This window comes from Helianthus annuus, chromosome 15, assembly GCF_002127325.2.
Source record: "Helianthus annuus cultivar XRQ/B chromosome 15, HanXRQr2.0-SUNRISE, whole genome shotgun sequence".
NCBI lineage: Eukaryota > Viridiplantae > Streptophyta > Magnoliopsida > Asterales > Asteraceae > Helianthus > Helianthus annuus.
The window spans coordinates 164169666-164184994 of NC_035447.2; the positions used below are offsets into that span (position 1 = coordinate 164169666).

The following is a 15329-nucleotide window of genomic DNA, read 5'->3' on the forward strand; positions in this document are numbered from 1 at the left end:
GATCACCTAAGGATAGGTGAAGTGCATGTTTTAAAATCTAAACACAAGACAACTTGTGTGTGGGGTCCTAGAAAGGTTATAGTCTAGGTCAAAGCATTACTAATAACCTAATTCCCTATAACCATTGGCTCTGATACCAACTCTTCTGTCACACCCCGACCACGTAAAACATCAAATCGTGGCGGAAACGTCGGGGAGTGTTGTAACAGAATTATTGTTCCACAACCAAGGTAAGATCATGATGAATGCTGAAGGGTTCTTCTTTTTCAAGTTTGATTCTAAGGAGGGGATGATGAAAGTGCTTGAAGGAGGGCCGTGGTTAATTAGGAAAATTCCTCTCTTCTTGAATGTTTGGTCGCCTTCGGTCAGTCTCAAAAAAGAATGCATTAAGTCAGTTCCGATTTGGGTGAAACTCCATAATGTTCCTATTGCTATTTACACGGATGATGGGCTAAGTTTATTAGCGTCTAAGTTGGGCACCCCTAAACGGTTGGATGGTTATACGGCTGATATGTGTGTTGATAATTGGGGGAGAAGTAGTTTTGCTCGTGCATTAATTGAGATTAGTGCGGATAATGATTTAAAAGAATATATTACGGTTGCTATCCCTAAGCTTGTAGAGGATGGGTATGTTACTCATAAGGTGAAGGTCGAATACGAATGGAAACCTCAGAGATGCTCGACTTGTTGTGTTTTTGGTCATAGTGATCAATCCTGTCCTAAGAATGTAGTTCCAAAAGCTAAGCAGGTTGTTATTGATGATGAGGGTTTCGTAACTGATGAGAGGAAAGTGGCTAAAAAACGTGTTTTGCAAAAGAAACAGAGGGCAAACTTTGTGTACAGGCCGAAAATAGGAAACTCGGGTGCGAGCACTGCAGGCACAAAGGATGACAAACCGGATTCTAGTGTGAAGGCCAATGTAGTGACTAATAACCCATTTGAAGTTTTGTCTAAATCGGAGGGGGGTGCGGATATCCCTCCTGGTAATGTGAAGTCTTCGGAGCCAAAAGTGGTTGGTCCTAGTAGTCCATATGAGGACTATGAGGACGAAGTCGTTGAGGTTGTGCCAACGGAAATGTCGAAATTTATGAGCAACACGTCGCTTGGAAGCAATGCTGAGGGGGCAAGCACTCCCGGTTTTAAGGGTTTACATGGATAGTGTTGCTGTTTGGAATATTAGGGGCTTGAACCGGCCCCTTAAACAAGCTGAGGTTCGGGTTCTCATTGCTGAAAATAAACTGAATATTTGTGCAGTGTTAGAATCGCACATCCATATTAATAAGCTTTCTGTTATTTGTAACAAAGTTTTTGGCGGCTGGAATTGGACATCGAATGGGGGGTTATGTTCCAGAGGTACTAGAATTATTCTTGGGTGGGATTCTGATGTTGTTGATATTATGGTGATCTCGCAGACTGACCAGGTGATGCATACTCAAGTTCTGATAAAAGCTGACAATAGAATTTTTTTCTGCTCCTTTGTTTATGCTGAAAATAGATACCACGACCGTCGTGCTCTTTGGGAGGATCTTTGCAACTTTAATGCTTTGGCTCGTGATAAGCCATGGATTGTCATGGGGGATTTTAATGTTGCTCTCAATATGGAAGATTGTTTATCCGGTCCCTCGAACCATTCGATTGGCATGCGGGAGTTTTTTGAATGTATTAAGGAGACTGAATTGTTAGACGTTCATAGTCATGGCATCCACTATACGTGGAACCAAAAACCGAGAGAGGGTATTGGTGTTATGAAGAAGCTGGATAGGGTCATGGGTAATCTAAAGTTTCTGGATTTATGTCCGAATGGTTATGCCTTGTTCAAGCCGCCTCGCTTGTCGGATCACTCACCGTGCATATTCAAGTTTTCCTCAACGATTAAGTCAAAACCGAAGCCATTTAAATTTCCGAATTTTATCGTTTCTAAAGCTGAGTTCAGGCAGGTTGTTTCATCGGAGTGGGCTAAGGAGATCCAAGGCCATTCCATGTTTGCGGTTGTAAAAAAGATGAGAAACTTGAAGCCTCTTTTCCGTAAAATCCTTTTTCAGCAAGGTAACTTGCATAAAAGGGTTGATGAGTTGCAGGTGAAACTTGATAATGTTCAAATCCAAGTGGATGCAAATCCCTTGGATTTGCCTCTTCGGGACGAGCTTGCCTCATGTCTTCTTGAGTTTCAATCGGCTGCTTATGATGAGGAGTGCTTCCTTAAACAGAAAGCCAAGGTTGAATGGTTGTGTGCGGGGGATGCAAACACGAGATTCTTTCATAAATGTGTGCAAAGCAGAAATGCTAGGAATAAAATTTCTAGTATTATGGATGCGCATGGGAACCAGTTCGAGGGTGATCAAGTTTCTACGGCTTTTCTTAATCACTATACGAATTTCTTGGGTATGGATTACCAGGTGGAGGATTTTGATTTTGGAGATTTATGTGCTAACACTTTGAATGCTCTCTCGGCTAATCATATGGTGCGGCCGGTTACCCGAGATGAGGTTAAAAAAGCTATGTTTGGTATTGGTGAGAACAAAGCGCCAGGTCCGGATGGGTATACATCGGCCTTCTTTAAACACTCGTGGGATGTAGTAGGAGATCAAGTGACGAATGCAGTTCTGGATTTTTTTTGAGAATGGCCAAATGTTGAAGCAGATTAATCACACTATTATCGCCTTAATCCCTAAAAAGGATTCTCCTAATTCGGTTCTTGATTATAGGCCGATATCCTGTTGTAATGTCCTCTTTAAATGCATTAGCAAGATCATTACGGATAGAATTAAAGGGAGCTTGGATGGTTTAGTTAGCATTAATCAGTCAGCTTTTATCCCTGGCCGAAAAATTACCGATAACATTCTTCTAACGCAGGAGCTTATGCATAACTACCATCTTGATAGAGGCCCGGCTAGATGTGCCTTGAAGATTGATATCCAAAAGGCTTATGACACGGTCAACTGGTCTTTTCTTAAAGATATCTTGGAGGGTTTCGGATTTCATAGGAAAATGGTCATGTGGATTATGAAATGTGTGTCTACAGTTTCCTATTCTTTGAGTATCAATGGTGAGCTGCATGGTTACTTTAGTGGCAAGAGAGGTCTTAGACAGGGCGATCCTTTGTCTCCTTACTTGTTCACATTGGTCATGGAAGTTCTTTCTCTCCTGCTTCAGCGTGCTTCGAAAATTGGCTCGGGGTTTAAGTTTCATCCGCAATGTGCCAAACAAAAGATTGTAAATGTTTCTTTTGCCGATGATTTATTTATCTTTGCTCATGCAGACGCCCTCTCGGTTAAGCTTTTACGGGATGCTCTCAACAGGTTTACAAAGATATCGGGTTTGGTTCCTAGTGCCCCTAAAAGTACAATATTTTTCTGCAATGTTCCGCCCATTACAAAGGAGCAAATTTTGCGGCTAATGCCGTTTCAGGAGGGCTCCCTCCCGGTTCGTTATCTTGGAGTTCCTTTGGTTTCTTCAAGACTTGCTTACAGTGATTGTAGAATTCTGGTGGAAAGAGTTCATAGGAGGATTGATAACTGGATGTCTAAGTCGCTATCGTTTGCGGGTAGGCTCCAGTTGATTAATTCGGTTATTTCTGCGATGTATTCTTACTGGCCTCCGTTTTCATGCTTCCGGTCAGAATAGTGAAATATCTTGAAAAATGTATGCGTCGGTTTCTTTGGAATGGGGGCGCTCGGGGTCCGGTTCGTTCTAAAGTGGCTTGGAAAGATGTTTGCCTGCCTAAGTCGGAGGGTGGTTTGGGTATTCGGAGTATTATAGAGGTTAACAAATCCCTGATTTCTAGCCATGTTTGGAGTATTTTAAATAATCGGCGCTCTTTGTGGGTTTCATGGATTCATTCTTACAAGCTTAAAGGTTCTAGTTTTTGGGAGGTTAAATGTTCCGCTAACCCGAGTTGGGGTTGGAGAAAAATCCTTGCTATTCGTAATCAAATTCGGCCTTATGTTTGGAAGTCTATTAAGAGCGGTCGTCAAACGAACGCATGGAGTGATAACTGGAATGCTTGTAGCCCGCTCCGTTCCTTTATATCGCCTAGGCGCATTGCTAATGCAGGGTTCAACCTGGGCTCGACAGTTGCGGATTTAATTGATTTGAACGGTCAGTGGAAATGGCCTGTGGCGTGGTATGATCTTTTCCCGGTTCTAATTAATATTCCACTTCCCATGTTAGTGGATGATACGGCTGATCGGTCATACTGGAAGGATCATGGTGGTAATCTTCAACATTTCCACTCTTCCCAAGCTTGGGACTCTCTTCGGGTGAGGAATGATAAAGTCGATTGGGTTGATGCGGTGTGGTTTAGCCAGTGTATCCCTAGACACTCGTTTCATGTTTGGCTTGTCATTCGAAATAAACTGAAGACGCAGGACAGGATGTCCATTGGGGAAGCGGGTAGTGCTACTAATCTTGCACTCATGTGTTGTCCGTTATGCGCTTATGATCGAGATTCTAGGGATCATCTTTTCTTTCAATGTGCCTATGCATCTGAGGTTTGGAAGACAGTTAGAGATTGGGTTGATATGGGGAATGTCAATAATACTTGGGATTCCGTTATGGGCTGGTTGGTGAATAGTGCTAACACAAGACATCTTGGCGGTGTTGTATGCAAGATTCTGGTTGGGGCGGCTACCTATTACATTTGGCAAGAACGAAATAACAGGCTTTTTTCGAGACTACAGCGGTCACCGGATATCCTTTCGCAAGTCATTCTTAACTCGGTTAGGTTGAAGATAATGGGTTTCAGAATTATGAAACATCCGGATCACATGAAGATTATGGACCGATGGCAGATTTCAAAGAAGAACTTAACGGAGGACCCGGGCTAAGGAGGATGTTCTTTGTTTGTTACGTTTAGTTTGTGGTTGTGTGTTGTTCGGGTTGTTTCTTTTGGTCGTGTTTGTTTATTATTTCGGGTCTTTGTTTTTGTTTGGTCTAGTCAGGGTATGCCTTGGCTAGTAGTGTGCGTCTAGTTCTGGACGCATCCTGTTCTTTTATTGGTTATTTATAAAATATTCACCGGGGTAAATCCCTTTACCCAAAAAACCAAGGTAATTTAAATAATATTTTATTCATCACCCAAGGGTGGAATACATTGTTTCAAACGAGAACCCACAAGTTACATTGTCTTAAAATAAAAAGAAACAAAGTACATAACAAGTTTTAACTAGTCTAAATCCATTTTATCGTCACTAAGGCCCAAGTCCATCCTAGTGTATCACGATCATCCTATGCATTTGCTCCTGAAACACATGTGAAAATAGGTACGTCAGCATAAAAATGCCTGTGAGATACATAGGTTTTGTGAAAATAGGATCCATGACTTAGGTTTTAGAAAAATGTTTAATGAAATGTAGTCATGAACCTTGTTGATTGTATTGTTTGTAAATCATTTGAAAAACGATGGTAGATATGTATTTTTGAAAGAATAATATATGGTTAAATGAATAACCAAGTAAAATAAGTTGTATAAAACAAGTTGTTTGTAAAACAATGTATTGTGAAAAATATGTTATATAGCTAAACTGAAATGATTTAAACAACGTTGCGATGCGTAATATCATACAAACACTTATATATAGGAAGTACCAGCGGCGTATCCACCATGTTTGTATCATATTACACACGCCTCGTTACTTAAATCACTTACCCAAACAAACCACCAATGTAAACATGTTTATGTTTAACCAAATGTCAAAATGTTTATGCGAAAAACCATGTCTAACGTCAAGTGTAAATCATGTAATGTGTGTAACAATGTCAAAATGTCTATGTTAATGTCAATCATGTCATGTGTAAACAAAATGTCATGTATGGTAAGTGAAATATGCATCAACTAAACCATAGGTGAAAATGCACAAAACAAATTATTGAAGTAAAACTCAGTTTAAATCAACGTTATGTTTTGTGGAGATGCATGCTATACTGAATACAAACATTTATGCGGTATTGTGAAAATGCATACATCCAAGCCTTGTAACTGTGGTGATAAACCTTTAAACAAATTAAAGGTCTATCGGTTTTTATGTTTAAATCGAATTCGGTCATTCCTTTCATCCAAACATACCCAGGATGTCAGGAACGAGAGTTGTCAATTCCTATGGTACCACTACCTACTAACGAGCGGCGTGATCAAAGTTAATGAATGTATATGGTCCCACTTAAACAAACCAAATGTCATACCCAAAATATAAACATGTGAAAACAATGCACTAAGTATGTAATCAAATGTACACACATAGCGTGAAATATCATGTAAAACAAATGTACTAAGTATGATGAACATACATAGCATGAAAATGGTAAATCAAATGTACTAAGTATGATGAACATACATAGCATGAAAATGTCATGTAAAACGAGTGTACTAAGTATGATGAACATACATAGCATGAAAATGTCATGTAAAACGAGTGTACTAAGTATGATGAACATACATAGTATGAAAATGTCATGTAAAACAAGTGTACTAAGTATGATGAACATACATAGCATGAAAATGTCATGTAAAACAATGTACTAATGGTAACCCTAATTCTCTCTCTCTAGCATGGCGATTCCTTCCTCTCATGTAAATCTGCGATTTTCTTCTTGATCTTGGTATAACAGTCTGATCATCGGATTGTTGTTCTTATCAATACATCCGATTCGAACTCGTTAGCCAAGGGATTGAGTTAATCTAGGGTTTCTGTTTTGTCTTTCAATCGCCTCCTTTCTCTATGTTCTCGATTCTATTGGTTTAGTGATTAGGGTTTATCGGTTTAACTGTTTCTGTCAGTAACATAGATTTACCTAAATCCCTATTCTGATTTGATAGAGGCATGGGGTAAGTGCTAGATTAGGGTTTGCTGTTTTGTTCTCGTTTCTTGAGTCTTCTGGTTTTCTGTTTTCTTGGTTTTCTCGTTGCATGGTTGTCTGGTTTTTTGTTCATGGAGAGAGTTGATGGTTCTAGCAAGGATGATCGTAAAAGACCTGCTGTTGTTCAGTCAGATGTGCGGCTGAAATCTGTAGGTTCTTTTCAGGGTTTGCCGATGTCTTTCATGCCAAGAAGAGGTACTGTTTCTTCGTCCCAGTCTCAATCTGCTCCATCTGATCCGTACCCTTCACAATCTGATGGGCCGAGAATGATTAACATAATCGATGAACTAACGAAAGTAACTAAGCCAGTCCCATTGGAAAAGGAGTCTACGGCTGGAGAGGATGATAGTCTGAATCTAGAGTTAAATTCTGGGAACATGCCAATGGAGAATCTTGATGGTTTTCCTGCAAAAAATGTTAACTTGGAGTCAGATACGTCTAATGTGCAAGATAGTGTGAAGAAGCCTTCGTTTGTCTCCGTATTGAAGAAGGATGTACAAGAGAAGGTTAAATTCAGATTTCTTGAAACAATCAATGTCGACGATGATGTTGATGTAACTATTCCACTGGAATCGGTAAAGAAAGTCCAAAGCAGTTTTGAGAATGTCATTTATGGATACTTCTTGGGTAAAAGGCTGGCCTTCCTTGTCGTTGAATATTTTGCTAAAAATACTTGGAAATTGTAAGGATTAGAAAAATGCATGATGAACTCAAAGGGATTTTTCTTTTTCAAATTTTCGGATAAGGCGGGTATGGAGCAAGTGTTAACTGAGGGTCCTTGGCTAATTCGTAATGTTCCGATTTTCTTGAGGGCTTGGACGACTGATGTTGAACTTAAGAAAGACGAACTTAAGCATGTTCCTGTGTGGGTCAAATTACATGATATTCCTTTGGCAGCTTATACGGATGATGGCTTGAGCTTACTTGCTTCTAGAATTGGGAAACCAATGTTTCTTGATAAATACACTTCGAACATGTGCTTGGAGTCGTGGGGTAAAAGCAGTTTTGCGAGAGCTGTTATTGAAATTGATGCTCAACATGATATGAAGGAATCTTTAAAAGTGGCTATTCCAAACTTGGAGGGTGAGGGTGTCTCAAAGGCCACGATTGGGGTTGAATATGAATGGAAGCCGCCTAGATGTCACCATTGCTGTGTATTTGGACATGAGAGTGAAACTTGTCCAAAACATGTTAATATACCAAAAGAAACAAAGATGAAGCAAAAAGTGGATGATGATGGGTTCATAGATGCAAACAAGAAGAAATCTTCTGGGAATCAAAAGCCGGGTATTGTGCTAAACAAACCTAAGAAGAAATTTGAGTATCGTGTTGTCCAAAAGCCGAACCAGAAACATGACGAATCTAATCCTCACAAGGCGTCCTCTTCGGCACATGTGGTTAACATCAGTAACTCTTTTGCTTCTTTAGATAATCTTCCGAATGTTGATGACCTCTTGGACTCAGACGTGGATGAAGTGTTTGAAAATGACGAAGGGGTGGCAAAAGTAATGACTGGTGGTGTCCAGACAACAGGGGCAAGCACTCCTGATATAGAGGGTTTAAATGGATAGTATTGCAGCTTGGAACATAAGGGGTTTAACCGCACCCCTGAAACAAAAGGAGGTCCGAAATGCTATTGTGGAGTTTGATTTATGTGTTTGTGCAATTTTAGAATCACATATTCATGTCTCTAAGCTTGATAAGATCTGTACTAGTATTAGAAGCATGTGGAACTGGACTTCCAACGGGAGTCTGTGTAGCAAAGGTACGCGGATTATTCTGGGATGGGATAGTAATATAGTTGATATCATGATTTTGGCACAATCTGACCAGGTTATGCACACCCAAGTTCATTTCAAAAATAGTAAGAAAATAATGTTCTGCTCATTTGTATACGCGAAGAATTCTTACAAGGAAAGACGAGAACTATGGGACAGTTTGAAAATTCATAATGCCCTTGCACATGATAAACCATGGGTCATTCTGGGTGATTTTAATGCAGCTTTATATTTGGAAGATAAATCCATGGGCTCTTCTCTAATTGACATTAATATGAGAGAATTTAAATCGTGTGTTGAGGAGATTGAAGTTGTTGATGTAAATCGTTCGGGTTGCCACTTTACATGGAACCAGAAACCGAAGCAGGGTATTGGAGTTCTCAAAAAATTTTTTTTTTTTTTTTTTTTGGGTAGAGGGTTACCCCGGTAAATTTTATATCAACCAATAAAGCACAAAAGTGCAACTGAAATGTTACACACCCGCTAGCCTTGACAGACCAAGGCTAGGAAAATCCAAACAAAAAACACAACCAAGCACAGAAATCAACAACCATACAAACAACTAAACAAAACGGCCCAAACTCAAAGAATCTGCCTATACAATCCGCATCTATCCCGGATCGATGACCAAATTCCTATCCGGAATCTTCCACTTCTCAAGAAATTGTCTGCTCACAAAACCCATCTTGAACTTTAGAGTCATGAGACGCATACGAACAATGTTAATGATCTCCTCAGCCAGAATCTTCGCTGTGCGTTGGTTCCGAGAGAACAGCCTAGAATTCCTCTCTTGCCACACAAAATAGGTAGCCGCCGAAACCACCAACCTACTCGAAACGTTGGCCGGTTGCTGCATATTGGAGTTCACCTTCATCCATTGCATTATGACGGTCCAACAGCCTCTAACATCATCCATACCTGCCATATCCCTTACACTATCCCAAACCTCTGTAGAGTAGGAGCATTCAAAAAACAAATGGTCCCTCGAATCCTTATCATAGTTACACAAGGGGCAACACATGAGGTTCAAATTCGTAGCACTTCCCGCCTCCCAAATGGACAATCTATCTTGGGTTTTTTGAGTTTATTTCTAATGACCAGCCACAAGTTAAAAGAGTGACGCGGAATACACTGTTTAAACCAAACCATATTAAACCAATCAACAATATTCTCACGCTGCCTGAGATTATTCCATACCTCCCACGAAGAAAATCGAACCGGTTTACCTTCAATGTCAATCCAAACCAAACGATCAGGAGCTTCATGAAGGACCGGAACCTGAATATTGATTAAGACGGGAAACAAATCAAACCAAGCAATCGGCCACTTCCAATGTCCGCTAGAATCTATCAACTCTGCCACAGTAGATTGCAAATTAAAACCTGCATTTGCAATGTTTCTCGGACTAACATGAGCTCTGATTGGACAACTAGAACACCAAGTGTCACTCCAAACGTTCGTATTAGTACCATCACCAATAGACGTCCACATATAAGGCCGAAGCAAAGCACGTAATGCAAGTAATTTCCTCCAGCCCCATGTCATACTACCCCTACACGGAATCTCCCAAAAACTCCTGCCCTTTAGTTTGTAAATGTGAATCCATTGAACCCATAACGACTTCCTGTTGGTCAACACACTCCAAACATGAGACGAGATGAGCGCTTTGTTAGTATCCGCAATGCTTCGAACACCCAAACCACCCTCATTTTTTGGAAGACAAACAATTTTCCAAGCAACCTTAGGATTAACATACTGCTGATACTTACCAGTCCATAGGAAAGCACGCATACGTCTTTCAAGATCACTCACTAATTTAGCTGGTAAGAGAAAAACTGTAGCCCAATAGACATGCATAGCTGAGAGGACCGAATTAACCAGTTGCAACCGACCAGCAAACGACAAAGATCTCGTCATCCAGTTATCAATCTTCTTCTCCATTTTTTCAACAAGGATTTTACAATCCTTATAAGAAAGCCTGGACGAAATTAACGGAACCCCCAAATAACGAACAGGAAGCGTACCCTCTTTGAAAGGCATAATATGAAGAATACCTTGTTTAATCGACTGAGGAACATTCCCAAAATAAACCGTACTCTTCGGCATACTAGGGACAAGACCCGACATGTTTGTGAAATTCCTAAGAGCGTCTCTTAGCACCTTGACCGAAGCTAAGTCACCATTTGCAAACAAAAACACATCATCCGCAAAAGAGACATTTATAATCTTCTGCTTTTTGCAATAAAGATGATATCTAAAGGCATTGCTTTTGTTGGCTGCATCTTTAAGAAGTAACGATAAGACCTCCATAACCAAAGTAAACAGATAAGGCGATATTGGGTCCCCCTGCCTCAATCCTCTTTTACCCTTGAAAAACCCATAAAGGTTACCATTAATGCTTAACGAATAAGACACCGTGGTTACACAAATCATGATCCAAGTCACCATTTTGTGATGAAATCCAAACGCACGAAGAATACTTTCCAAGAAAGACCAGCTAACCGTATCATAAGCTTTTTGTATGTCAATTTTAAACGCGCACCGTGAAGGCCCAATCCTTAGGTGGTAGTTATGCATCAGCTCTTGGGTCAGTAAAATATTGTCTGAGATCTTTCTTCCTGGCACAAATGCCGACTGGTTAATATCGACAAGGACATCCAAACTCCCTTTAATTCTGTCAGTCAAGATCTTGCTAATGCACTTATATATGACATTGCAGCACGAAATCGGCCGGTAATCAACCACCGAGTTAGGAGTGGCCACTTTTGGGACAAGAGCTATAATCGTATGATTAATTTGCTGCAAGAGTTTACCATTATCGAAGAAATCCCTGATAGCTTTTGTAATCTCACTTCCCACAATCTCCCAAGAATTTTTAAAGAAAGCCGAAGTGTACCCATCCGGCCCCGGAGCCTTGTTCTCACCAATAGAAAAAATTGCATTTTTTACCTCCTCTATAGAAACTGGACGCACCATATAGGTGGCCACGTTCGGATCCAAGACATTCGGGAAAGTAAAAGTATCAGGTAAAGGGACCACCTGATCTTGCACACCCAAAAACTGAGAATAGTGAGAAACCAGAACACCATACACGTCATCACCATGGAATCGATCACCAGTAGCGTCTTGAATGCTATGAATTTTCATGCAAGCATTTCTCATCTTGACACAATTATGGAAATACCTCGTGTTTGAATCACCCGCAGCCAACCACTCCGCTTTAGATTTCTGCTTTAAAAAACATTCCTCATCATACGAAGCAGCTTGGAATTCTTGAAGACATGAAGCTTCAGCTTCTCTAAGAGAAACATCCATCGTGCTGGCATCAATAGCCAACTGCAACTCGTCTAATTTTTTCCGAAGAAGGGAAACACGCTCATGAAGGTTACCTTGCAAGAACAGTAGCCGTCTAAGCGGAGATTTCAAAAGAGCAAGCTGCTTTACAACCGAATACATAGTAGCACCATGCACCGTTTTACCCCAAACTTTAGCCACACTATCCAAGAACCCATCTTTTTTAACCAGGAAATTTGCAAATTTAAACGGTTTGGGCCTATTATTTTTTATGACCTGAATGTTCACAATACATGGAGTATGGTCCGATATCCGAAACGGGTGGAAGAGAACAAAAGCATCCGGATAAGAATCTAGAAAATGAATGTTGCCCATGACTCTATCAATCTTCTTTAGAATACCCACACCAGTTTTCGGTTTTTGATTCCAAGTATACTGCATACCGTGGCTTTTAATGTCTATCAACTCATTATGCTGGACACATTGAAAAAACTCGCTCATACCAATCGACATATTAGACGACCCAACCAGACAATCATCCTGAGACAGAGCCGAGTTGAAGTCACCTAGCACAACCCAAGGCCTATTGGCCACAAATAACTTGTGCCTATTCAGATTATCCCAAAGAACCCTCCGAAGCTGGTACTTATTCTCCGCGTAAATAAATGAACAAAACATAACTTTGCCATCTGATTTAGAGCGAATAAGAACATGAATTACCTGATCCGTTTGATCAATAACCACGAGGTCCACAACATTTCTATCCCAACCCACAATAATCCTAGTGCCACGATCACAACAAGCACTATTCGAAGTCCAATCCCATGAGCGAAACACATTTTTACAGACCCTATCCAGATTAGCAGGAGACACGTGCGATTCCAATATAGAACAAACTTTTAAACGCCTTTCAGACATAAGCATCCGAACCTCTCTTTGTTTCAGGGGAAGGTTCAATCCCCTTATGTTCCAAACAGCCAAACTATCCATTAACACCAGTAAACCCGGGAGTGCTTGCCCCCTCAGAAGTTCTTCCATGCATATCAGCAGACATATAATCAGATATTTCCGTGTGAAGTTGCTCCATGGCCTCATCACTCTTTTTCCTACTTCCACTCGGACCCGACTTATTAGCCTCGTTATCATCCTTTAATCCCTCTCCATCTCCATCCATATCTAACACCTGAAACGCGTTAGCTACTTTCACCGTTGGCTGCCCTCCATTAGCAACTTGATCATCCTTTTTCGTACCAGAAGAACTAGCACCAGATTTACTCAACTTTGGTCTATATATTACCCTAGGCTTTTGCTTTTTCTGAGGAAAAGATTGTCTCGCCATACGCCTCCTATCCGTAACAAAACCCTCATCATCCACAACCACCTGTTTAGCTTTACCTTTATCCCCTTTATTACATGCAGCCGTATCATGACCAAACAAGTAACAAGTAGCACAACGTAATGGTTTCCATTCATATTCTACTTTCACACGTTCCATAATATAACCCTCTTCATCCATTTTAGGGATAGCAATAGTGATATTGTCTTTAAGCTCTTTCTCTACATTGACCTCAATCAAAGCCCGGGCATAACTACTCCTACCCCAGAAATCAGCACACATATCCGCCGTATACGAGTCAAGACTTTTTGGAACCCCTAACTTAGAAGCCAGTAAACTTAACCCATCGTCGGTGTATACCGATATTGGCACATTGTGCATTTTAACCCAAATAGGAACAGATTTAATACCCTCTTTTTTTAGACTGACCTTCGGAGACCAAATATTCAAAAATAACGGCATTTTCCTTATCAACCATGGCCCGCCTTCAAGAACTTTCATGAGCCCCTCTTTAGAATCAAACTTGAAGAAAAAGAACCCATTAGTGTTCATCATGAGTTTAGAGAACCCATACTTAGCCCAGACGTTTTTCGCATAATATTCGACTACAGGAAAAGGCAAACGATTCCCTAGGAAATAGCCATACAGAACATTATCAAACTTGTCTTGAACTTTTTTAACAACCTCTCTAGGGATTACCACATCAGCGTCTTCACGTGTCTCCACCGGCTCCAACAGACGGAAATTAACCTCCTTTTTGGTCCGTAAATTAGATTGAAGCTTTTCAGCATACGAGAACCGCATCGAGCTATCCTGATCATCATCCGCTTTAGGGGCAGTACTATCCAAATCATTCAGGTCTCCGTTTGTATCAGACAACCCACTAGTCCCTTGAACAGGCACAGTTACCTTCTCTAATTCATCAATGATATTGATAACTTTCGGACTCTGCTGACCAACACCCCATCTCGGCAACAACGGGTTACCATCAATGCTCACCGGCTTAGAGAACATGGGAGGTTTGTTGCGCAAATCCTGAACACCCCCTGGTTTCGAACTAATGAATATATCCCCATACATCTTTTCCGAAAAAGATTGAAACCCTAGACTCTCCAAACTGGTATCTCGACTATCACTATCGCTAACAAAAGATAATGGCGGCTTACCCCTATCATCCTTTGGCATATTGACCGATTTCAAACGTTCATCCTGGACAGATACGTTTCTTGAACTCATAGTAGAAAGATCAGCTAACCATGCAAACGAAAACAAACATGCAACAAAAAAAGACCACGGCGACTAAAAGCAACAGAAACCCTAATCAAAAAAGAAACGAAAACCCTAATCTCAAAATCAAAAGACTAGAAACCAAGGTAAAATCTAGTAACCTTACTCAGAAGGCACGATAAAACCTCAATCCCTAACCCAGATCAGTCGAAATTAAAGTTGAAAATCAAGAACTAGGGTTTCACAGGAGGAGTCGCCCAAATCGCCAGAGAGAGAAGCCATTGCATGCAGCAGAGAGTCAACAACTAGTTGAAAAGGATAGTTCTCAAAAAAAAAAAAAAAAAAAAAAAAAAAAAAAAAAATTGATCGTATCATGGCCAATGTATCTTTTATTCAGATGTTTCCAGAAGCTGTAGCTGTTTTCCACCCATATCGAGTATCGGATCATTGCCCTTGCATCCTTAAAAATCCTAGATCGGTCTCTCATAAACCCAAGCCTTTTAAATTTCCGAATTTTCTGGTATTCAAGAAGGATTTCCCAGAAATTGTTAAGAAGTCTTGGGAGCAGCAATTTTTGGGTATTAAAATGTTACAAGTGGTTAAGAAACTGAGGTATCTCAAGAAGCCTCTGCGGTCTTTACTAGCCAAACAAGGGAATCTCCATGAGAAAGTTAAAAGGCTGCGAAGGGAGTTAGATGAAATTCAAGTTCTCATTGATGCTAATCCTTCGGATTCGGAGCTGAGAGGTAAAGAATCGAACGTTTTGAAGGAATTTCAAGATGCCACTTTGGATGAAGAAAGATTTCTAAAACAGAAATCAAAGGTTAAATGGCTGGAGG

The 15329-nt window shown here is 40.5% G+C and overlaps 1 protein-coding gene across 1 annotated transcript; it reads left to right on the forward strand.

The window, feature by feature from the left end:
• The first annotated feature begins 238 nt into the window (after positions 1 to 238).
• LOC110914498 lies at positions 239 to 1159 on the forward strand. Its single transcript, XM_022159286.1, has one exon. It carries the CDS (start codon positions 239 to 241, stop codon positions 1157 to 1159), a length of 921 nt encoding a protein of 306 aa, XP_022014978.1.
• Positions 1160 to 15329: the final 14170 nt, after the last annotated feature.